Here is a 23,346-nt window from a genome sequence, read left to right as displayed (position 1 = left end):
GAAAGAAAAACACTGAAAGAGAGAAAGAAAAAAGTCAGTTGATGATGCAGGTGTACTGTGGTTAGATCACACACGCACACACACACACACACACACACACACACACACATTTAAAGGAACAGTCCAACATGTCATCTCAGTTCATGTCTCGATCAATAGAGCTTTTGATGTCACCTCAGGCCTTCAAAATAAAAGCAGAAAATAAAAGAGAGAATTACAAAACTCTGAAAAGTTAATGTTAGTGTGTTACTAATACATGTTAAGTTGTTTACCTGTAAACAAATAAACAACAGACTGTAGAGAAAGCAGATTCTCAAGATGTTCTCAAAAACTACAAAACAAGTTCAGTAACAAAGAAGTAGAGCGGTGAATATGTATCCTACATTATTAATCAGAAATCAGGAATAATTTATTGATCCCCGTGGGAAAATTGTGATTTTATTTTATTTTATCTTATTTAATTTTTTTTGTTTGATGTGTTTCGCATCGTTAATCAAAAACCTTTAAATGGCAGTTAAAGAAAACAGTTTATTTACTCCACATTTTTGGTCCGATACTGAATAATAATAACAATTATTAATAACATTGATCATAATTAATATAATATTGAAAAGAAATTATAGTAAGATTGGTGATAATAATAATAATGATACTAATTATTAACATTAATTTACTATAAGAATAGTTAATAACATTGATATATAACATTGATAATTATTAATAGTTAAAAAAAAAAACAAATAACATTAAAAACAGTCAATAATAAAGTTTGTAATTATCAATAATCACATTGATCGGCTGCTGACGTGTCTCTCGGGTAGTTTAATTAAGACATGTCTTTGTGTCCTCAGCCAGAGACTCCAACCACAACATCCACAGTTTCATCTACAGGTGGAACCCAAACACACAGGTAACTGTCCTCATAAGACACACTGTCCTCACAAACACTGTTCTCACAAACACGCCGCTGTCCTCATAAGACACACTGTCCTCACAAACACTGTTCTCACAAACACGCCGCTGTCCTCATAAACACACTGTCCTCACGAGCTGTCCTTGCAAAGATGCTTTCCTCTTAAACTGTCCACACAAACGGGCTGTCCTCTTGAACAATCTGTCGTTATAAACACGCTGTCCTCTCCTCTTTCATCCTCTCCTGTCTTGTCCTATAATGGCTGTGGCCAGGAGGTAAAGTGGGTTGCCCACTAATCAGAAGATTGGTGGTCGATCCTCAGCTCCTCCTGTCTGCATGTCAAAGTAGTGTGTGTAAATGTGTGAACGTGACTCTGTGGAACAAAAGTGCTTTTAGTGGTCAGAGAGACTAGAAAGGTGCTATTAAGGTGTAGGTCCATTTACCATTCATCTGACCCTCCTCTCTTGTCTTCTTTCTCATCCTTTAGCTGTTTGAGGTGAATCAGACTCTGTCCACATCCGGAGCATATGACTGGGAGTTCTTCTCTGTCGGACCGTACCACTTCCTGGTGGTCGCCAACACCTTCAACGGTCAGACCACCATCATCAGCTCTGTGGTTTACGTCTGGGTTAACGGATGTTTCCAGACCTTCCAGAGCATCCCGGTTAGTGTCTGTTATTGTCTTTGTGTTGTAGATCTGATGGCAGCAGGTTCAGGGTCTGCTTCCAGAACTTTGTCTCTGATATCCAAAAACTTTCCTGCTACTTTTTAATCCAACCAGTTGGTTAAAGTCACTTTAGATCAGATTTGATGCCCTCCAGTGGTGGCTTCAGAAAAGACACTGTGATAAAAATAACTTGAGAAGAAGCAGAAGAAGTATATTCACCAAAGATTACAGTTGAGTTAGAGTGCAGAGGAATCCTTACCTGTGCGGGTTAGTCTCTACCTGTAGATGAGAGTCTCTACCTGTACAGGTAAGTCAACCTGCACAGGTGAGTCTCTACCTCTATAGGTGACTCTACCTGTCCAGGTGAGTGTGGTGAGGTGCTCCCAGCTGGCTGACAGCAGAGAGCAGACAGACATGATGAAGAGGATTATCTCAGTAATCACAGTGAATCAGACTCTAACAGCCGCTGACTCACGGCTGAGTTATTTAAGTCTTACTGCTGATTGAAGACGTGTCTCTCTGGATTACAGGGACATTTACAGTCTTTTAGGACCTCATTGTTCTTTCTCTTGGTTGGGAGAGTATATGCTGATGTCACAGGAAGTAAACAAACACCCAGTTTAACTTCACTATCATGCCCAGTGTTTCCAGTCAGACCCTGTAAAATAGAAGTGTCTACAAAAGAGTTCAATCTCCACTGATGACTTTTTCTCTTCATGAGACAAAAGACGAGCTGGAGAAAGTGGAGTACAGGAGATTAGTAGATGACAAAATAATCTTAGTATAACATAGCTGTAACTTTGCATTGATGAAATAAGATCGTATACACACAGGTGACCTGCAGCCTGTAGGCTGAGTGTTTCCTGCTCCTTCACTCACACCTGTAATAACTCTGCAGGCAGGACGTCCTGCAGTAAAAAGGTCAAACAGTCATAAAGCTGTAGATATGATGAGAGACGCTCACATGAAAGCAACTCTTTAAAATCACTTTCAGATTTATGAAAATGTCTTTTTACTTTTTCAGCTCGGTTAGTTCATGACGCTCTGATTAAAAAGGAAATGAGAGCCTCCAATTAAAACAGGAAACCAGAGGAGTGTAATTAATGTGTGTGTGTGTGTGTGTGTGTGTGTGCGTGTGCATGTGTGAGGGGGTTTCCAGCGGCAGACTGTTTGGACTCGTCCGTCAGGGCGGATCATCTCACTGAGACTTTTATTGGATTTTAAAACCACAAAAAACATGTTAAAGCTTCATGAAACCAGCTGAACCTTTAATTCAACTTCTGACAGAAACTGTCGCAGCCAGAACACATTAAACTCTGTTTACACCTCCTCTAATAGATCTACAAATAGATCTCACTTCACAGGCTGAGATACAGACTCTGCCGGCGTCCTCTACAGGCTGCAGGAGTCATTACACCCACAATTAAAAACACACTGATGACTCCTCAGTTCTGTGTCTGTGTTTGTGCTTATTGTGACCGAAGCTGGCTCGGCACCCTTATCTGGGCAGCTGTACTCCCTCCGCCTAAAGCATAACTATCATCCCTTTCCTTTACTGACCAAGGCTAAAGGTTGTAACACAACAAAACTCCTTCACAACCATTGGTTTGTTCCTCTCCCTGTAGACGGTGGGAGCGACAGACTGGGAGACGTTTCAGATCGACGGCAGGTTCTTTCTCGCCGTCGCCAACAGTCAGAAGGTTTCAGAACGCGGCCCAAGTCTCTACAGCATCAACTCCACCGTGTACGAGCTCAACACGCTCACACAGACCTTCATCCCTTTCCAGGACATCCTCACGCACAGGTGAATCTCCAGGTGGAGTCTCTGAGAGTAATGTCGTGTTTCAAAGATTGAGAACAGAAGAACATAGAACAGTGGAACTGCCCTTTAAAGAGACTTTATATGTTGCTGTGTTCAGTGCTGTGGACTGGGAGTTCTTCACCATCGGAGATGAGAAGTTCTTGGTGGTGGCCAACTCTCATGACGGCAGCTCGTACTCTCTGAACAGTATCGTCTACAGGTGAGTACTTCCTGTCACATGTCACTGCAGACTGTATCTGTAGGGTACTATCTCTGTGTTTTTTGTGTTTTCAGGTGGCAGGGTTACGAGGGCTTCGTCCCGGTCCACAGTCTGCCGACGTTCGGCTGCAGAGACTGGGAATACTTCAGGACCGACGAGGGCTCCTTCCTCGTCTACTCCAGCGCCACCTCCAGGCTCAGCAAGGTCTTCAAACTCAGGACTTACTGAATGAGACTCCGTCCTGCAGCTGCTCGCACTCTGCTGCAACCTCTGCTTCAGAAACATCAGAAGAAAGTTTGACTTTTAAAAACTGCTGAGACATTGATGGTCATTAACTCAGACCCCCAAAAACTTATAATTTACCATCTTTTTACACCTGTGTTTTCTTCAGAGCTGAGTGAAGTCTTTAGAGTTAAATCCTGAGACACTTCACACCCTCTGCCTGCAGAGGAGGAGTCAGATCCTGCTGATGTAATGTTTAAGCTGCGTCCTCTTCAGGATTTTAGAATAATAATGACTTAAATTTATATATGTAGCACTTTCTTATACAGTTATTTAAAAGAGTTAGGTCATGTTAAGCTCTACTGAGAGAGGGCGGAGTGCTCAGGTGGGCAAAGATAAACTTTCGAATATAATAAAAGGGCTCATTTACAACAAGGTCCAGGTTTAAAGATCCAGATGATGGTGTACTCGCTCATCCCTAATATTCAGAGGACTCTGAAAACTTAAGTCAAAAATGTTGCTGCTCATCTGATAGCTGTCAACATGCTAACATACACTCACGGGCCACTTTATTAGGTACACCTTGCTCATACAGGGTTGGACTCCTTTTTTAATTCTTGGTGTCATAGATTCAACAAGGTGCTGGAAACATTCCTCAGAGATGTTGGTCCATATTGACATGATGACATCACACAGTTGATCCATGATGAGAATCTCCCGTTCCACCACATCCCAAAGGTGCTCTATTGGACTCTTCTGCTGCTGTAGCCCATCTGCTTCAAGGTTGGACAAGGTGTTGTTGCTTCAGAGATGGTCTTCTGCAGACCTTGGTTGTAACCAGTGGTTATTTGACTTCCTGTTGCCTGTTCGTGGGCATATGACATCAGAGAACATGAAAGCCATCAGGAGAGGAAGACCCTTCAAAGCTCCTCAGATGTCTTGTTGTAATTTCAGCTACTGGTCGGTACTGCTGTTGTCTTTACAGGCGTGTTTCTTTAATCTATATTAGTTTCCATGTAGTCAAAGTCAGCTGAATGGATTTCATTTCACTGAGCGATGATGAAGAGGAGGAGGGAGAGTTTTCAGCCAGTATCTTTGCCTCCCCTTTAACCCTGTTGCGTGATTTTGTTAAAGCGACGTCATCTTCAGGACTCCATAACCTCATATGCTAACAATAGTAATCAGGACTTTTCTTACACAGACCCGAAATCTAAGCAGGTGGTGAAGAGACACTGAACACCTGGGGTGGAGCAGGTCTCACTTTCAGCCCTGCAGTGTAACGGTGCAGAGCCAACGACCCACTGCATCAGGAAAAGGTCACTGAGGAGGAAAAACAGCACACAGCTACAATAAAAACGCTCAACTGATAAAATATCATAGATTATAAAAATGAGTAAATAATTTAACCTGAAGGAAATCGAGACAAATATACTTAAGTCTGTGTCTGACTCTGCTGTGGCGACAAAATAACCTTAAACATACAAACAGAAGTAAAACTAAAGCAACACAGCAAAGTTCATCGTGACGTTATTTTAAAAGTTGCTCTGCAAAGCAAAAGTGACTAATTTATTTGACACTGTAAACTGGAAGAAATGAAATAAACTTTATAACTTATAAATTAATTGGCTGTTAAGCTCTAATGAAAGGCTTCAGATGTTTCTGATATATTAAAGCAGAATATATTGTTTTTGTGTGATGTAGCATCGTTGTGTTAAACCAAAGAAAAGCTTTGTTAAAAATCTTTTTTACTTATTTTCTACAATGTTTCTGTTTAAAACTGAATATTATCCTAATATTACTGTAAGCTGAGATCTGTGCTGTGCACTTGTAATTATGAAATATAGGTTTGTGTCTTTATGAAATACATTTATCACAGTGTGTCTGTTTTGTCACAGTAAATACAGTCACACCACTGCAGACAATAACAGACCCACAGGTGCTTTTTAAATATTATTGTATAGCCAAACAGTAATTTATTATATTTGTGTTGTGTTTGCTTATAAATCCTAAATAACTGTAGTACTAAATATGTGACTTGGAGTGATAATATATTATTGTTCATGATAAACAATTCATTATCTGAAGCAGAATTTATAACTCAGAATGTAACGGTTTTATCCATGTTAGAATCTTCATCTGATAATAAATTCTCCTCATTATCTCTGACGTTGTGATTTCATGCTCCAGTTTGGTTTTATTTTTGTGTCCAGTTTCAGTTGTCTATGATTTCATCTCTATTTATACAACATTACATTAATATATAGATTTTCACATCATATCACGTTATTTACACTAAACATCCTTTTTATTCTTAATACTATGAACATGCCCTACAATGTATATTTGGACATTGCTGTTGTTCTTTCATTTTAAACATTTACACTGTACATATTTTAAATAGTATAGTAAGATATTTTTTCTAATTCTATATCTATGATTCTTGTTTTTGAACCAAAATGCCAAAGCAAAGTCCATGTGTGTAAACCTTCTTGGCAATAAACCAGAGTCTGATTCTAATTTTGATAATTGCTGCTGGAGATATTAAAGATTTTACACAGTTAAATGAGTGAAAACTTATATAAATATATCTTTTCTTTTTGTTTAAACTATATTTAATTTCAAATTATACATTTAAAGTTAATCTAATCTAATCTTCAAAATTTATTTTTACCTTTATTTTTATTAATAATTATTTCTATTTAAATAATTTTTAATGTACATTTTTTGTCTTCTACATATACATTTAAAGTCGATATAAATACTTTTTTAAATTCATGTTTACATATTTTAAATTATTTTTTGAATATGCAATTGAAGTCAATCTAATTTTTAAAAATTTGTGTTTATATATTTTTTGCTTTCAATTAGTTTTAATGTAAGCTTTTTTATTTTGTCTTCAAAATAGTTTATCAAAAATATTTTTAAATTTGTTTTTATATTTTTTCTGTTTAACTGTTTTTATATTTATAATATTTTATAATGCCTGAAAAAGATACGATTGAAGACAATAAAATACTTTTTGTTTAAAATATTTTAGAATTTTGTTTTTTAACAAATAGAACTGAAGTCTATGTAGTTCTTTAAAAATATTTTTTATATTTAGTTTTTTTCTTTTAAATTTATTTTTAATGTTATTTATTTTATTTTCAGTTGAAGCTGACATAAATACTTTTGCTTTTTAATTCAGTTTATTTATCTATTTTATTATTGTTACTATGCATTTATTATTTACTATTTTACATGTTTATTTAGTGTAATTCTGTATTTTATTTATTTTATTCCCGGCAGGTGTCGCTGTTTATATTCAGCAGCGTTGTCTCCAGTCACGTGACCTCTACGTCACCGGGGTGAAGGGTTATGTTTCCCGGTTTGAATATGCTAACAACAACAGGTAGTGTTAGCCTGTTAGCGGAATGAATGACGCAGATGTGTATTTTTATTAAGTGTCCAATTGTTTTCTACAGTTTGTGAGTGAAGCTCGTTCAGCAGCTTCCGGTTCAGCAGGTACGAACTTTAATTCACTTTATTTATTGTTTGTTTTGCTGATGCTAACTGCATGCTAACATGCTAACTGCAGTCAGGAGTTAACGTTAGTTCCTCTAATAACTGTTAATTTCATCTCCAGCCGTTACGTCTCTGTGTCCGGTGGTTTAACAGCCGTTAGTTAAGATGACTGAACCGGTGCTGACCGGAATGTGAACACGTTTGTTGGTATTTTAACAGGTTTAATATCTATTCTGCTGCCTCTGCTGTTTAACAGATTAACACTCAACACAAGCTGATTATACACTGACACACAGGAACAACCTAACGGTATACTGCCACTACTGCTATTACTGCTGCTACTGGTGCAATATACTACAACTACTACAATATAACATGCTGATTATACACTGACACACAGGAACTACCAGACAACACACTGCTACTGCTGCTACTACTTCAATTGTTCAGTGTAAAAGAAGTATTTAGATTCTTTACTCTAACGTTACAGTACCAGTGCTAATACCACCCTGTGAAAATACTCCACTACAAGGTAAAATCCTGCCTTCAAAACCTGACTGATGTAAAAGTATTGTCAGCTGAATGTAGTTACAGTAGTTGCAGTGAAGTGTTTTCCTGTCTGTTGGTTTTGGATTCATGTAAATTAACATTAATACTTAATGTAAATGATGAATTTATATTTAAGTATTTAGTTGACTGTGTGGTTTTTATGGCAACTGTGTTTCTGTTATTTCGTCCACCTGTCCATCATATACGTAGTCAGCAGAATCCTGGAGAGGCTGTCGTCATAGCAACAAGTCCCTACACGCAACCATACATACAACTCACCCCAAATCAAAAATTCATATTGTTGCTCTAACCTGTGGTATTATTTATTGGTCTACATAGTTTTGGTGTGAGTGTTGGAGATCACGGCTATAGGGATATCGGCCTTCTCTCCAATATAATGAAACTAGACCCTCTAAAAAATACTTTACTTCAACAGCAGCGTCTCCTTCCACAAAGTATGACCCTCTTAGTCAAGATAATACACACACCTTGTATTTTCTTTCTACACCCGACAACTGTATCACTGTGCAGAAGGAAGAGTGCATCTACTGCTAGCTCACCTAGCACCACTGAGCCAGCTAACGTTACAGCTCAGTAGAGTTTACATCACACGCTGTCATGAGCATGAACCTCTCGTCCATGAGTAGATGCACTCTTCCTTCTGCACAGTGATAAGGTTGGCAGGTGTATCTCTGTGTCTCCGTCCAGGTTCACTGACGGCGAGGTCGACCTGTCAGCATGCAGTCAGAGCTGCTCATTGGTTTGCAGCAGGAGAAGGCGGAGCTCAAACAGGAGGTGTGTCGTCTGCAGGAGGAGCTGGCAGAGAGCCGAGCAGAGAGGGAGGAGCTGGAGTCGAGGAGTAGAGCTCTGAATGAGAGGGTGAGAAGGGGTGAGGAGGAGGAGGTCATGTGATCAGCAGGGTGAATGTTAACATTACACCTGTCTCTCTCCTCAGCTGTGTCAGTCAGTGTCCCCCCCGCTCACCCTGTCTCTGCGGCTGGAGGCGGAGCAGAGGGACGTGAGGAGGAGGGTGAGGGAGGGGAGGGAGAGGGAGGCCAGACAGGCTCTGCTCATCCACCGACTGCAGAACAAGGTGAGTTAATATTCAGTTATATGAACGATTAATATGGTCTGTTACTGTCTGCAGGAGTACACAGATCAGAGTATCAGCTGTAGTTTCAGCTGTGTGTTGGAGTACTGACAGTATTGTGTGTGTGCAGGTGTTGGAGTACTGACAGTATTGTGTGTGTGCAGGTGTTGGAGTACAGAGATCGATGTCAGCGTTTGGAGCTTCAGCTGCAGGATGAACACACACAGCTGATCAACACTGAGGTCAGACTAATACTACTGTGTATTGTTGTGTGACGTCAGTGGTCCAGATGTTGTGAACTGTAGTTGTGTGTGTTTGTGTTGCAGCGGAGGATCAGAGATGAACACAGTGACTCTCTGGAGAGCGCCCTCATCAGGCTGGAGGAGGAACAACAGAGGTGTGTATCAGCCCTGTGTGTGTGTCAGCCTCACCTGTGTGTCTCACCTGTGTATATATATATTGTTTGTGTGTGTCTCATCTGTGTGTGTTTCCTCAGGTCAGTCGGTTTAGCTGACACCAACGCTCTCCTCCGGGAGCAGCTCAGCCAATCAGAGCAGGCCAACCAGGCCCTGAGGGAGGACCTCCAGAAGCTGACATCTGATTGGAGCAGAGCGGTCGAGGAGGCGGGGCAGAGAGAGGATGATTGGCAGAGAGAGAGGGAGGTGTGTACTTTTAAGAGTCTTTGCATTGACTTTGTGTGAAATCTCGTCGCGCCAAATTAGACTGAAGTGTGTGTGTGTGTGTGTGTGTGTGTGTGTGTCTCCAGTGTCACACAGGTCATGTGGGTCAGCAGCAGGCTCGACTGCTGTCAGTCTGGAGGTCTGTGGTCGCTCTGAGACGACAGTGTCACAGCGTGAAGACCGCCGCCGACAGGTACATCTCCATACTTGTGAGACCTATTTAGTTGATCAACCTGATGTAAGTTGACCAACCTGATGTAAGTTGACCGACCTGATGTAAGTTGACCGACCTGTTGTCAGTTGACCGACCTGATGTAAGTTGACCGACCTGATGTAATTGACCGACCTGATGTAAGTTGACCGACCTGATGTAAGTTGACCGACCTGATGTAAGTTGACCGACTGGTTGTAAGTTGACCGACCTGTTGTAAGTTGACCAACCTGATGTAAGTTGACCGACCTGTTATAAGTTGACCGATCTGTTTTAAGTTGACCAACCTGATTTAAGTTGACTGACCTGATGTAAGTTGACCAACCTTATGTAAGTTGACCAACTCGATGTAAGTTGACCAACCTGATGTAAGCTGAACGACCTGTTGTAAGTTGACCAACCTGTTGTAAGTTGACCAACCTGATAGAAGTTGACCGACCAGACAGAAGTTGACCGACCTGTTATAAGTTGACTGATCTGTTTTAAGTTGACCAACCTGATGTAAGTTGACCGACCTGATAGAAGTTGACCAACCTAATTTAAGTTGACCAACCTGATAGAAGTTGACCAACCTAATGTAAGTTAACCAACCTGATAGAAGTTGACCGACCTGATGTAAGTTGACCAACCTTATCTAAGTTGACTGACTTGATGTAAGTTGACCAACCTGATGTAAGTTGACCAACTTGATATAAGTTGACCAACCTGATGTAAGTTGACCGACTTGATGTAAGTTGACCAATCTGATGTAAGTTGACCAACCTTATGTAAGTTGACTGACTTGATGTAAGTTGATCAACCTGATGTAAGTTGACTGACTTGATGTAAGTTGACCAACCTGATGTAGGTTGACCAACCTGTCTCTCTGTCTTTAGGGATCTGTGGGAGTTGAGGGCCGAGTTTTCTCGTCTCTCCTCCTCTCTCCTGTCCAGCTGTGACTCCGTCTCCTCCTCCCTGAGGCTCAGCGCTCCTCCCATCAAACCCTTCTCTTCTGTGCCTCCCCCTCTTGTCCCCTCTGACCTCCCCCCGCCGTCCTCCTCTCCTCCTCTGTCCTCCACCCTGGTCCTCCATCCTGCAGACTCCTCACCATCTCCCCCTCCTCACATCTCCTCCTCCACCCTGGGAACCTTCTCATTAGGAGAACTGGAGCACAAAGAGGAGGAGGAGAAGGAGCAGGACAGATGGGAGGAGAAGGAGCAGGACAGATGGGAGGAGAAGGAGCGAGAGATCTCAGAGTTAACGCATCTTCATGAGACGGAAGTCTTGCAGCTGACAGAACGGTGAGTCCATGTCCTGCTGTTCAGTCAGACACTGAGACAACTGGATCCATAAAGGTCTGTCTTATCTTTAAAATCAATGTATGTCTGTCTGTCTGTCTGTCTGTCTGTCTGTCAGGATTGCAGAGCTGTCTCGCTCTCTGCAGATTGAGGACAGTCAGAGGGAGGACAGAGACAGAGAGTTAGAGAGACACAGAGACACAGAGAGAAGTCTTCAGTCTGTCAGTCAGGCTGTGGTCAAACTGGTGAGTCTGTTACAACTACACACACATATACACACAGGCTGTGGACCTACAGAGGTCAAAGGTCACAGATGTCAGTGTGTTCTTATGTCTCCAGTCCAGAGTCCTGTCCGCCACCAGCAGCAGCAGCAGTTCAATGTGTGTATCCTCAGACAGCGTCCTCAGTCTGGACCTGTCCTCCCTGCTGTCTGTCCTGTCCCACGCTGAGAGCGCCCTGCAGTGGAGACACGAGGAACTGCAGGTCAGTCACACACACAGCGGGAAACACTCTTGGCTGCAGCCCAGAGGTCAGGGAGGGGTTAATGACTCTGATCTGTGTGTGTTGTTTATCAGGGGGCGGAGCTTTCTCTGCGGCGGCTCGGCGAGGAGAAGACATCTGTGCAGCTGCGACTGAAACAGCTGGAGGACGACAACCAGCTGCTGAAAAAACACACTCAGCACACACAGCTGGAGCTCACACACACTCTGGACCTGCTGAACAGGTACACACACACATTCTTGTTCTTGTAACTTTGTGAGGACCCTCACTGACATAATGCATTCCCTCGCCCCTTTTACAAACCTCAAAGCTGCTGATTAAAGTTTGGCTAATTCAGCGATCAACATTTCATTTCCTGTAGATGCTTCACAATAAAAGCCCCCGTTTTTGAGTTTATCTTTGAACACATCTGCAGACTTCAATGTTCACACACACCTGAAACCTCTGCAGATTGATCCAACAGTGACCTCTGTGTGTGTGTGTGTGTGGGTGTGTGTCACAGTGAGCGTGAGGCGTCGTCGTCGCTGCGTCTGCAGGTGGATGAGGTGCAGAGGAGAGAGGAGGAGGTGAAGACAGAGAGAGACAGACTGAGGAAGGACAGAGACAGACAGGAGGAGAGGAGCAGACAGCTGGAGACTCAAACACTCAGAAGGTAAAGAAATGTTTTAAAGGTGATCACAGGTGAATGATCTTATTTATGATGCTGATATTTCTTTATTCAGTGTCCAGATATCTGCAGCGTCTGTTGTAAAACAAGAACATTTCTTTGTCTTGTTGATGAACAGATGTTTGAGTGGTGTTGCTGTTTATAATGTGTCGGATGTTGCCCTGGTTTTGTTTCAGAGTGGAGACGGAGCTGTTGGAGAACGTCCAGCTGACTGAGAGAGAAATTTTGCACCGCATGGAGATCCACACTCTGAAGGTGATCAGGTTTAGTTTCTAAGGGTGTAACAGTTCACTTAAGTCTGGTTTGGGGGTGGGAGGGACATACAATATGTGCCGTCCTGTGGGCTGGTACGCTGAGAACATTTTATTAAACACAGTTTAAGCTGTAGATTTATTTTCCAAATCAACAGGGTGGGTTAACATATCACTCGGTTCGTAATGCGTATCGAAACGAAAGCCTTCTACTGAATGATTAATACAAATACCTGTATTGTTACACCGCTGTTTGATAATTATCATTCAGGGACAGAAAGATAAATCGAGACAGACAGACCCGATAACTTGTTTCCCTCCGTCCGCCTGTTGTCCTGCAGGGGGCGATGGAGAGACAGCAGCTGGACAGACAGAGAGCAGAAGAAGAAGCTGCTGATGCCAGAGACGCTTTGCAGAAGGTACGTTTATTATTTAATGAAACAACGATGTCCTCTTTTGAGAGATCAGAAACTGTAGGCCTGCACTTTAATGTGTCTCCCCCTCTGTGTCCCTTCCTCTGTGTCTCCCCCTCTGTGTCTCCCCCTCTGTGTCCCTTCCTCTGTGTCCCTTCCTCTGTGTCTCCTCCTCTGTGTCTCCTCCTCTGTGTCTCCACCTTCAGTCAAGGGAGACTGTGCTGAGTCTCTCGTCCTCTGAGTGTGTGTTGAAGCGGGAGGTGGAGGAGGCACGCGATGCTCTGGACAAAATGGCCGCCCTGAACTCGTCCCTGGCGTCAGATAAGAGAGATCTGAACAAACAGCTGCTGCAGGTACGGCTGCTCTCCTCACCTGTCTTGTCAGTCAGTGATGCTGCCTGCCTCAAAGGATTCTGGGAAGGAAACCTGTGTTTGTGTGTTTGCAGCTGGAGTGTGAGCTGTCAGACAGCCAATCGCAGATGCAGGCAGTGAGGTCAGAGGTCAGCTCTCTACAGAGGGAGGTCAAAACACTTAACATGGACTGCAGCCAGCTCAGGTGAGTCTGGTTTCCACAACAATGTTTGTACCTGAATCCTTAATCAACATTTAATCCAGATTACAAGTATTTATTCCTGAATGTAAACATTTAATCCTGAGCATAAACATATAATCCTGAAAATAAACATTTAATCCAGATTACAAGTATTTATTCCTGAATGTAAACATTTAATCCTGAATAAAAAATATTTAATCCTGAATGTAAACATGAATTCTGATTGTTAGCATTTAATCCTGAGTGTAAACACTTAATCCTTAATATAAATATTTAATCCAGAGTATACACATTTAATCCTGATTGTAAACATTTAATCCTGAGCATAAACATATAATCCTGAAAATAAACATTTAACCCTGATGACAAACATTTAATCCTGAATAAAAAATATTTAATCCAGATTGTCAACATTTAATCCAGATTACAAGTATTTATTCCTGAATGTAAACATTTAATCCTGAGCATAAACATATAATCCTGAATATAAACATTTAACCCTGATGACAACCATTTGATCCTGATAGTAAACATTTAATCCTGAATAAAAAATATTTAATCCAGAGTATAAACATTTAATCCCAAATGTAAACATTAAACCCTGATTAAAAACATTAATTATTTGTTAGCATTTAATCCTGAGTGTAAACACTTAATCCTTAATATAAATATTTAATCCAGAGTAAACACATTTAATCCTGATTGTAAACATTTAATCCCGATTACAAATATTTTATTCCGATTATAAACATTGAATTTTGATTGTCAACATTGAATCCTGATTACAAATATTTTATCCTGACTATAAACATTGAGTGCTGATTGTAAACATTAAATCCTGATTATAAACATTGAATCCTGATTGAATACATTGAATCCTGATTATAAACATTGACTCCTGATTGAAAACATCGAATCCTGATTATAAACATTGGATCCTGATCGAATACATTGAATCCTGATTATAAACATTGAATCCTGATTATAAACATTGAATCCTGATTGAAAACATTGAATCCTGATCGCTAACATTGAATCCTGGTTCTGAATATTGAATGGCAGTAATGTTTTGTGTTGTCCAGAGCGCAGAGGGAGGGGGAGGCCGACATCATCCGTCAGCTGAGAGGCAGAGAGGAGGAGATGGAGATGATGATGGAGGAGAAGGAGAGACAGCTGGTCTCCCTGATGGAGGAGAGAGGGAGGGATGGAGGTCAGGTGGAGGAGGTAAGGAGGAGGAGGTGACAGTCATGTGACAGTGTTACACCTCTGTGGTATGTGATGTGTCTATGCTCCTCAGCTGTCCTCCCAGCATGCCTCGGTGTGCGCGGAGCTGAAGGAGGCGCAGGAGCAGCTGCGGCAGGCAGCGGAGGAGGCGAGGAGGAGAGACAGGCAGCTGGAGGAGCAGCAGAGGGAGATCAGGAGGCTGCAGGAGGAGCAGGACAGACTGCAGAGACACAGGGAGCAGCTGGAGGAGGAGCTGCAGGAGCTGAGGTAGGAACAAATATGTGGACTAGTTCGTCTGCGTCTTCTTGAGACAGGATGGACAGTCTGTCACTCAAAGAGGCCACACCCTTCATTATGTTAACTTTAAGCCTTAATAAATGTAAACAGGTGAGTTATATAAAAATTCAGCTCCTGTACAGTTGTCGTAAATGTTGAATTTAGCTTCGGGCTGTAAACATGTTTATTTCTACATTATAACATGTGCGTCTGTGGGGACTGACTCAAGTGGCCATTAGAGGAGCTGCAATTGGTGGCTTCATCTTTCAGACCAGGAGGTCATCACTTTCTGAACGCTCCCACCCTCTCTCTCTTTCTCCTCGTCTGCAGGTCTCTGTCGGTGTCTCTCCACCAGCAGCTCAGTCAGCAGCAGAAGCAGCTGTCCCAGTCGGAGGTGGACAGATGTCAGCTGATGACACACATTCACACTCTGCAGCAGGCCAAACAGACTCTGCAGGGTCAGTGTGAGACGTGTGAAAACATCTGTCAGCAAAGTATAAAGAACAGGAAGTGACACTGCTCTCAGACTGAGGGGGCGCTGTGTTTACAGAAGCACTGCAAAGAGTATCAGTAGTGTTAACAGCAGCAGAAGAAGAAGTTCTACTGTAGTAGTGCTATTAGTAGTAATATAAATGGCGGAAGTTGTTTTTGTGTTTAATTAATATTATCTTTAATTAATAATATTTTTAACTGTGCTTTTATTGTGAAGGGGAGATCGAGTGTCTGAGAGCAGAGCTGGAGAGAGTGACAGCCGGAAGAGAAGACGAGAGGAAGAGGAGAGAAAAGGATGAAGAGGAGAGGGAGGCGCAGAAGGAGGAGATGGAGACACTGACGGAGGAGGTGGAGGAGCTGAGAAGGAGGAGGAAGGAAGAGGAAGAGGAGAGGAAGGCCTGGCAGAGTGAGAGGGAGGCGCTGAGCGAGGAGCTGGGGACGAGGGACGGAGAGGTGGAGGCGCTGAGGAGGCGTGTAGAGGGACTGATGGAGGAGGAGGGGGAGAGACAGAAGGAGGTGGAGAAGCTGAGGGAGGAGGTGACAGAGAGGGAGCTGCGTCTCGGCCACATGTTGGAGAGGATACAGCAGGCGGAGGGAGAGAAGGAGAGACTGGAAGAGGAGGTGAAGAGGATGGAGGACAGCGCGAGAGAAGAGGAGGTGAAAAGGGAGGAGGAGGAGGAGGCTCTCTGTGACAGGATTGAGAGATTGGAAAGAGAGAAGGAGGAGAGGGAGGAGGAGATGGGGCAGCTGAGGAGTGAAGCAGAGGAGGCGGAAAGATGGAGGAGGAGGTTGGAGGATGAGATTGATAGACTGAGAAAAGAAACCTCTGAGCTACAAGAGGAGAGGAGAGAGAAGGAGAGACTGCGAGTTGAAGATCAGAGGAGAAGGAGGAGAAAGGAGGAGGAGGAAGTGGAGCGACTCACTGGTGAAGTGAGGAGAGCAGAAGAGGAGGTGGGGAGGCTGATGGAGAAGGTGGGGGAGGTGGAGCTGCTGAGGGTGAGGTTGAACGTGGCAAAGGAGGAGTGCGAAGAGATGAAGGAGGAGGTGGAGCGGAGGGACCGCAGCCTGGAGCGACAGATGAGCGCCGTGAGGGACAGGGAGGAGGAGGTGGAGATGCTGAAGGAGAGGCTGAGGCTAGCAGTGGAGCAGAGGGAGGAGGGAGAAAGGGAGCGTCAGGAGGCAAACGACAGACTGAAGCAGAAAGAGGTGAAGGAGGAGCAGCTGGAGGCGCTGCTGAAAGAAACCCATGCGCTCCTGGAGAAAGAGAGGAGGGAGGGAGGAGAAAAAGATGTCAGGGTCTCCTCCCAGGCCAGGGAGCTGCAGGAGGCCAGGGCTGAGAGTGAGGGAGCCAGAAGGAGGGCCAGAGAGGGGGAGGAGGCCTGCAATAGGTTGGAGGAGGAGGTGAAGGAGTGGAGGGAGAGAGCTGACCAGAGCGCACGGGAGGTGGTGAAGCTCAACCATATGCTGAAGGAGCTAGACGAGGAGGTGCAGCAGCTGAGAGCCACACTGCAGGACAGGGAGGAGAGGGAGGAGGAGGATGGGAGGGAGAGGGAGGCTCTGAGGAGAATGGAGGTGGAAAGGAGAAGGAGGCTGGAAGACAAGCTGACAGAGGTGGAGGAGGAGAAGAGGGGGTTGGAGGAGAAAATGAGAGAAGTGGAGGACGAGTTGGAGGAAGAGAGGGAGGCACTGAGGAGAGCCAGGGAGGAGACGAGGAGGTTGGAGGACAGATGGGAAGAGATGGAGAAGGAGGTGCAGGAGCTAAGAGAGGAGCTGAGGAGGAAAGAGGACAAGCTGAAGGAGACAGAGGAGAAGAGGAAGGGAGAGGAGGAGGTGCTTGGAAGGGTGAAGGAGGAGAAAAGTAGGCTGGAGGATGAGCTGAGGGAGGTGAATGAGGAGCGAGGGAGACTGGTGGAGGCTGAGAGGGGTCAGCACCTCCTGGTGGAGGAGAGAGCCAGGTCCAGAGTCAGAGAGCTGGAGGAGGAGAAGGCAGGACTGTCTGGGGAGCTGAGACGGAGGGAGAGGGAGGTGACAGCTCTGAGAGAGGAGGTGCAGAGAGAGAGGGATAAGGCACAGGAGGAGCTGAGGAGGAGGAGAGAGGCGGTTTCTGTCCTTAGAGAGGAGGTAAAAAGGGAACAAAGGGAAAAGGAGGAAGTACAGGAGAAACGGAGGAAGACTGAGAAGGAGGGGACAGCTCTCAGAGAGGAGGTGAAAAGGGAACAAAGGGAGAAGAAGGTGGCCCAGGAGGAGATAATAGCCCTTAAGGAGGAGGTGCAAAAGGAGCTAAGGAGGAGGGAGGGACTACAGCAGGAACTAAAGAAGACTGAGAAGGAGGTGACAGCTCTCAGAGAGGAGGTGAAAAAAGAACAAAGGGAGAAAAAGGAGTCTCAGGAGGAGTGGAGGCAGAGAGAGGAGTTACAGGAGGAGCTGAGGAGGAACAAGAATGAGGGGGAGGTGTCTGCACTGAGGGAGGAGCTACAGAGAGAACAAAGGGAGAAGAAAGAGGCACTGGAGGAGCTGATGAATAAAAGAGAAGTTGTGACATCTCTTAGAGAGGAGGTGCAGAGGGAGTGGAGGCAGAGGGAGGAGATACAGGAGGAGCTTAGGAGGACCAAGAGTGAGTTGAGGGTCATCACAGAGGAGGTGCAGAAGGAGCAGAAGGAGAAGAACCAGGTTCAAGAGATGTTAATGAGGACAAAGAAGGAGGTGACAGCTGTTGGGGAGGAGGTGCAGAAGGAGCAGAGGATGAGGGAGGAGGTGCAGGAGGAGCTGAGGAGAACCAAGAATGAGCTGATGCACATCAAGGGGGAGGTGCAGAAGGAGAAGGAGCAGGCACAAGAGAAGATAATGAGGACCGAGAAGGAGGCAACAGCTGTCAGGGACGAGGTGCAGCGGAGGAGGGAGGAGGCCCAAGAGGAGCTCAGGAGGACCAAGAATGAATTGACAGTCATCACAGAGGAGGTGCAGAGGGAGAAGGAGCAGATACAAGAGAAGTTAATGAGGACAGAGAAGGAGATGATGGCTGTCAGAGAGGAGATGCAGAAGGAGCAGAGGAGGAGGGAGGAGGCCCAAGAGGAGCTGAGGAGAACCAAGAGTGAGTTGACGGTCGTCTCAGAGGAGGTGCAGAAGGACAAGGAGCAGATACAAGAGAAGTTAATGAGGACAGAGAATGAGTTGATGGCTTTTAGAGAGGAAATGCAGAAGGAGCAGAGGAGGAGGGAGGAGGCGCAAGAGGAGCTGAGGAGAACCAAGAATGATTTGAGGGTCATCACAGAGGAGGTGCAAAAGGAGCAGAAGGAGAAGGAGCAAATACAAGAGAAGTTAATGAGGAAGGAGAAGCAGGTGATGGCTGTCAGAGAGGAGGTGCAGATGGAGCAGAGGAGGAGGGAGGAGGCCCAGGAGGAGCTGAGAGGAGTGCAGCAGAGCATGGAGGTGATGATGGTGAACCTCAGCTCCCTGCAGACTCAGGTACAGTCACACTACACTATATTAACATGTTGACATTTAGCATTAGCATCACGTTAGCATGCTAACTCTGTGTGTGTGTGTACTTCAGGTGTGTGATCTGAGTGGGAGCAAGGAGCGAGCTAAGCAGGACGTGAAGGAGAAGGAGGAGGAGAAGCAGCAGATGAAGGAGGGCCTGAGACTCGCTCTGGAGGAGATGACCAAGCTCCAGCTCCTCCTGCAGGTACAGTTACAGTGCCTCCTGCTGGTGTGGTTGAAACTGAAAACACTAAACTGTTAAACACTCCTTGTTTAGGAGAGCCACACAGAGGGGGAGCGCCTGAGGAGCACTCTGAGGGAGAAGAAGGAGGAGACTGAACGGCTCAGAGAGGAGAACATAGAGACGGAGAGAGGAGAGATGGAGGAGCTAAGAGCCAGAGCCAAGGCCCTGGAGAGAAGGAGGAGAGAGATGATGGAGGAGCTGGAGGAGGCTCGACAGGCAAAGGAGGAGGCTGAGAAGCAGAGGAGGGAGGCTGAGGTGAGGTGGAGGAGCAGAGTGGAAGAGGTGAAGGAGGAGCAGGAGGTGAAGCTGAAAGCCCTGTTGAGAGAAATCCAGACTCTGAAGGAGAAAGAGGAGGAGTGGAAGTCCATGGTGGAGGAGGCAAGGAGGGAGGTGCAGGAATGTCGAGGCGAACTGAGCCAGGTCAGATCCACAGTGGGGGACATAGAGGAGATGGATGGACAGAGGAGGAGAAGGAGGAGAGACAAGGAGGTGGACAACAAGGAGAAAGGAGGAGGAGGAGAGGTGAGCAGGAGGAGGTGTTTCTTCCTTTACTGTGATGGAAACAGAATCATTCATCACATTAATAAATGTTTGTTTATCATGTCCTGTGGAGCAGCAGCAGGAGGAGAAGGAGGAGGAGCAGATCTCTGTGCTGCAGGAGAAAGAGGAGCTGAGGAGGCTCCTGATGCAGAGAGAAGCTGAGGTAAACAACTTCATCAGTTTCGTCCGAACTAACTGAAGGTCAGTTTGTTATCTGGAGGTGCAGCTGCCTCTCCCCCACAGGGCTGGAGGCTACACAGGAGTCTTATAATGTGTTTGTCTTGTTGTGTTATTGGAGCCAGAATAGAAGGAGTCATGGCTCAAAACCGCGGCTGGTTTTGAGCCATGACTCCTTCTATTCTGCACTGCCCGTCAACAAAAACAAAGACAACTTTGGTTAAATGTGATGCGATGTTATTCAAGGAACACTGGCGGTCCCGGAGAGTGAGTGACCTGACATGGTGCGTTGGTAAATTCACGCTCTACACTAAAATGAGAGCCCTGTTGGTGGAAGAAACGGAGCGTTATATTTCTACATGAATGAACAAACAGTTAAGTTAATCACACGTTCACTCCAGTGCGCTCTGCGGTACATTCAGACAGCGCTACAAATTTACAAACGGTCCAGTTTGTGTCAGAGTGTGCTCCGACACTCAGAATGAGTATTTCTGAACGCACCACTCACATCATCTTCCTCCGTTGTCTAAAACAAGCCTACAGAACTCGTTAGCTAGCGCTAGCTAATGTTTGTGGAGAACTGTTTGCCTCCAGCTAAGCCCCGCCCACCAAAAAACATCATCCTGTTTACTAACAGTAAAAGGGTCTATATGTCACATAATGTTACTAATCAACCTATATTTCTGTAGCTGATATTGTTTGTTGTTTGTTTGTTGTTGTGAAGGTGTACACTCTGACTCAAAGGACAGAGGAGCTGGAGAAAGACAGAGATCGTGTCCGATCTGCTCTGGAGCGAACTGAGGCTGCTCTGATTGGCTACAGGGAGAGAGCCCACCAACTGGAGCAGAGCCCGGGGGCGGGGCCTAACACAGATGAGGTCAGTGTGTGTCTCTGATTGGTCAGTTAGTTTCTTAGCATTCTCGAAACCCATCGGCTGTATTCGGTGTCTGACTTCCGGTGATACAGCCTCTGGGGGCAGACCCCTGATTTTTTTGGCATTCCGGTTTGATTTGGGCGGAGGAGGCGAATTTCTGTTTCCGACTTCCATTTACATTTAAGTAAATATGCTGAACCATTGAGATGGATTCAGAGTTTGCAGTGACGCCAATTATGTTCCGCCCCATTAGTTTACCGCACGGACTGTTTAACCTGGCAACAACTGCAGCCGGCTCAAACGTGATTGGTCAATATCATGCGGACTACAAACCGCCTACAACCGCTCTTCTTCCGGAGGCAAGATCTCCGGGGTTTGTCTACAGACTCTACATTCACTGAATGTAGAGTCTGTATATAGAGACTAGTTTCTTAGTTACTTCTTGTCTGTGTCAGACCTTTGAATCCACCAACTCCACTGAGAGACTGATTCGTCTGAAACTGTGACATCAAATCTCTAAAATAAAAACCAACCAATCAGCAGGCGGGACTGTCGCTAATGGGCGAGTTAATACCAACTATGACAAGCGCTGTGGACAAGATAGACAGAGCTACAGAGGCTGTTCTAAATCAACATGTCTCCACAGTAACACTAAACATCATAGTTTGTTTTTACTTCGCCTGGCAAAACACATAAGTTGCCATGGCAACACATCAGCCTACTGGACGCCAAGATAGCACCAGTTTAGTCCAGTGGAGCTGCAGAAAGTCAGACTGAAGATAGAAACAGTCTGTCTCTCTCTCTGTGTGTGTGTGTGTGTGTGTGTGTGTGTGTGGTCAGGCTGTGGGGGACAGACTGGAGGTCCTGCAGCGTCTGGTGGCTGAACTGGAGCTGGAACAGAAACGACTGAACAAGAAAAACTCTCATCTGGAAAATCAGAAGGACAAACTGAAGAGAGACAGAGACACACTGAGGGACACACTGAGACAGGTACACACACTCTGAGACAGGTACACACACTCTGAGACACACTGAGACAGGTACACACACTGTGTGTTTGTGTGTTTCAGGTGGAGACGGAGCGTTCGAAGTTCAGACAGCAGCTGACTGACAGCAGCAGAGCTCAGGTGAGACACACTAACACACAGGTACATCAGTGTGTGTGTGTGTGTGTAATGCTGTTGTGTGTGTTCACCAGTCTGCAGACACCACAGAAGAAGAGCGCCTGCGGAGCAGAGTGAGGGAGCTGGAGGAGCAGGTGAGAGCACCACAGAAGAAGAGTCTCAGGTGTTTTGGTCAGGTCAGGTGGATGCTGATGATGTCACTGTGTCTCCTCCCTTCAGGTGAGTCAGCTCCGTCTCTTATTGGCTGTGGACCAGCAGCAGAGGGCGGAGTTTATCCAGCAGTCCTCCAGAAACAGTCAGTGGCTGATCTCTCTGAGACACGACCTCACCGACTCGCTGGACGCCGTCACGCGTCGTCCAATCCCATCCGTCCTGGAGTCTGAGACACAGCGATTGGACCGCAGCCTGAGGGAGGAGGAGCTTAGGCTGTCCCTCAGCCAATCAAAATAAAAACTCTACAAACTGAAGCTTTTGACCAAAGAGGGTATCAGCTGTGTGCTGTCGCCATGGAAACAGCTTGATAGTTCAGCGTGTTTTCAAACACATCACATTGAATACAAAGCAGGCTGCGTTCAGGAACCATCGGGACAGTCTGTATTGAGTTATGAGTCAGTCTGAAGGTAAAACTTCATCAGATGTTTACTGAGTTATTTATTGTTTGTATTTATATTCTGATCTCTGTCAGAGCCCCGAGCCACGACACTACATCTCCCATGATCCTCCAGTCTGAGCTGTGAGTCTGGCTCATGTGAAGGTCAGAGGTCAGCTGTGTGTTTTGTGTAAAGTTCAATAAAAACCAAAGTTTTGATAATCTGGAGGTCATCGTTTTCACTTCTAACAAACACCATGGTCTCCTCCACACACTCTGCAGCTGCTGTAATGACCTGTGCAGCCTGTAGGAGGCGCCAACTGCTCTTTTACTGTCAGTCTGATGCTGCGTTCACACTGCGAGTGAGACAGCAACAGGCTACGAGTCATTCTCAATGGAAGCTCAGTGACTGGTGCCAGACACTTGTTACCGTGAACAACCCAGCTTTTCTTAGTGCTCCGGTGACACGGTGAAGCTTCAACCAATCAGATGTTAGCTATGCTAGCTTTACGTGTATCGTGGTGCACACAGCGATGCAATGGGGCACTGAAATGTGACGTTAAAATGGCGCTCAGACATTGATCAAATGCACTGATGTTTTGTGACCAAATAGAAATGTTGGATGATGTTCTGTCGGAGCTCTTTGTGACGTTACCGAGCACTTGAGCAACACTCGGATGGCAACTCGTCGATAATGTAGCTGGTCACGCTGTTGCGTAGCGTGAACGCAGCATAAGACGGATGAAACATTCAGCCATAGACTGTAGAAGCTTTTTGCTCGCTGTTTTGCCTCACATTTCTTCGCTCT

General features: G+C 45.1%; 2 protein-coding genes across 3 annotated transcripts in view; both read left to right on the top strand.

The window, feature by feature from the left end:
- The window catches only part of tspearb (thrombospondin-type laminin G domain and EAR repeats b), a 20,263-nt gene extending 14,298 nt beyond the window's left edge, over positions 1-5,965 (top strand). Inside the window, exons 12-16 of the mRNA XM_050049253.1 lie at positions 852-910; positions 1,401-1,577; positions 3,206-3,384; positions 3,500-3,601; positions 3,676-5,965. Of these exons, the coding sequence (XP_049905210.1) occupies positions 852-910; positions 1,401-1,577; positions 3,206-3,384; positions 3,500-3,601; positions 3,676-3,829 (671 nt within the window). The 3' untranslated portion in view covers positions 3,830-5,965. The remainder of the gene's footprint in view (positions 1-851; positions 911-1,400; positions 1,578-3,205; positions 3,385-3,499; positions 3,602-3,675) is intronic.
- Positions 5,966-7,188: 1,223 nt separating this feature from the next.
- On the top strand, positions 7,189-22,776 carry si:dkey-230p4.1 (trichohyalin). Of its 2 annotated transcripts, none has more exons than XM_050049247.1 (28): positions 7,189-7,327; positions 8,585-8,755; positions 8,832-8,969; positions 9,131-9,208; positions 9,293-9,363; positions 9,463-9,628; positions 9,733-9,839; positions 10,733-11,137; positions 11,253-11,379; positions 11,474-11,617; positions 11,710-11,858; positions 12,138-12,287; positions 12,479-12,557; positions 12,895-12,972; positions 13,173-13,319; positions 13,412-13,521; positions 14,601-14,742; positions 14,816-15,009; positions 15,349-15,476; positions 15,728-18,975; positions 19,064-19,195; positions 19,268-19,756; positions 19,851-19,937; positions 20,676-20,828; positions 21,666-21,815; positions 21,896-21,952; positions 22,024-22,083; positions 22,169-22,776. In XM_050049247.1, exons 2-28 carry the CDS (start codon positions 8,615-8,617, stop codon positions 22,397-22,399), a joined length of 7,161 nt encoding a protein of 2,386 aa, XP_049905204.1. In that variant the 5' UTR covers positions 7,189-7,327; positions 8,585-8,614; the 3' UTR covers positions 22,400-22,776. The 2 variants fall into 2 exon arrangements, with proteins under 2 accessions (XP_049905204.1, XP_049905205.1); XM_050049248.1 differs by having other exon boundaries at positions 8,561-8,755.
- Positions 22,777-23,346: the final 570 nt, after the last annotated feature.

This window comes from Epinephelus moara, chromosome 7 (genome assembly GCF_006386435.1).
Source record: "Epinephelus moara isolate mb chromosome 7, YSFRI_EMoa_1.0, whole genome shotgun sequence".
In the NCBI taxonomy this organism is placed as follows: domain Eukaryota; kingdom Metazoa; phylum Chordata; class Actinopteri; order Perciformes; family Serranidae; genus Epinephelus; species Epinephelus moara.
This window is presented reverse-complemented; position numbering and strand designations above follow the sequence as displayed.

Coding starts and splice junctions, on each gene's coding strand:
- si:dkey-230p4.1 (XM_050049247.1), top strand. CDS start 8,615: ATGCAGTCAGAGCTGCTCATTGGTTTGCAGCAGGAGAAGGCGGAGCTC. Junction 12,973..13,172: donor CCAGAGACGCTTTGCAGAAG/GTACGTTTATTA, acceptor CTCCACCTTCAG/TCAAGGGAGACTGTGCTGAG. Junction 22,084..22,168: donor TGAGGGAGCTGGAGGAGCAG/GTGAGAGCACCA, acceptor TCCTCCCTTCAG/GTGAGTCAGCTCCGTCTCTT.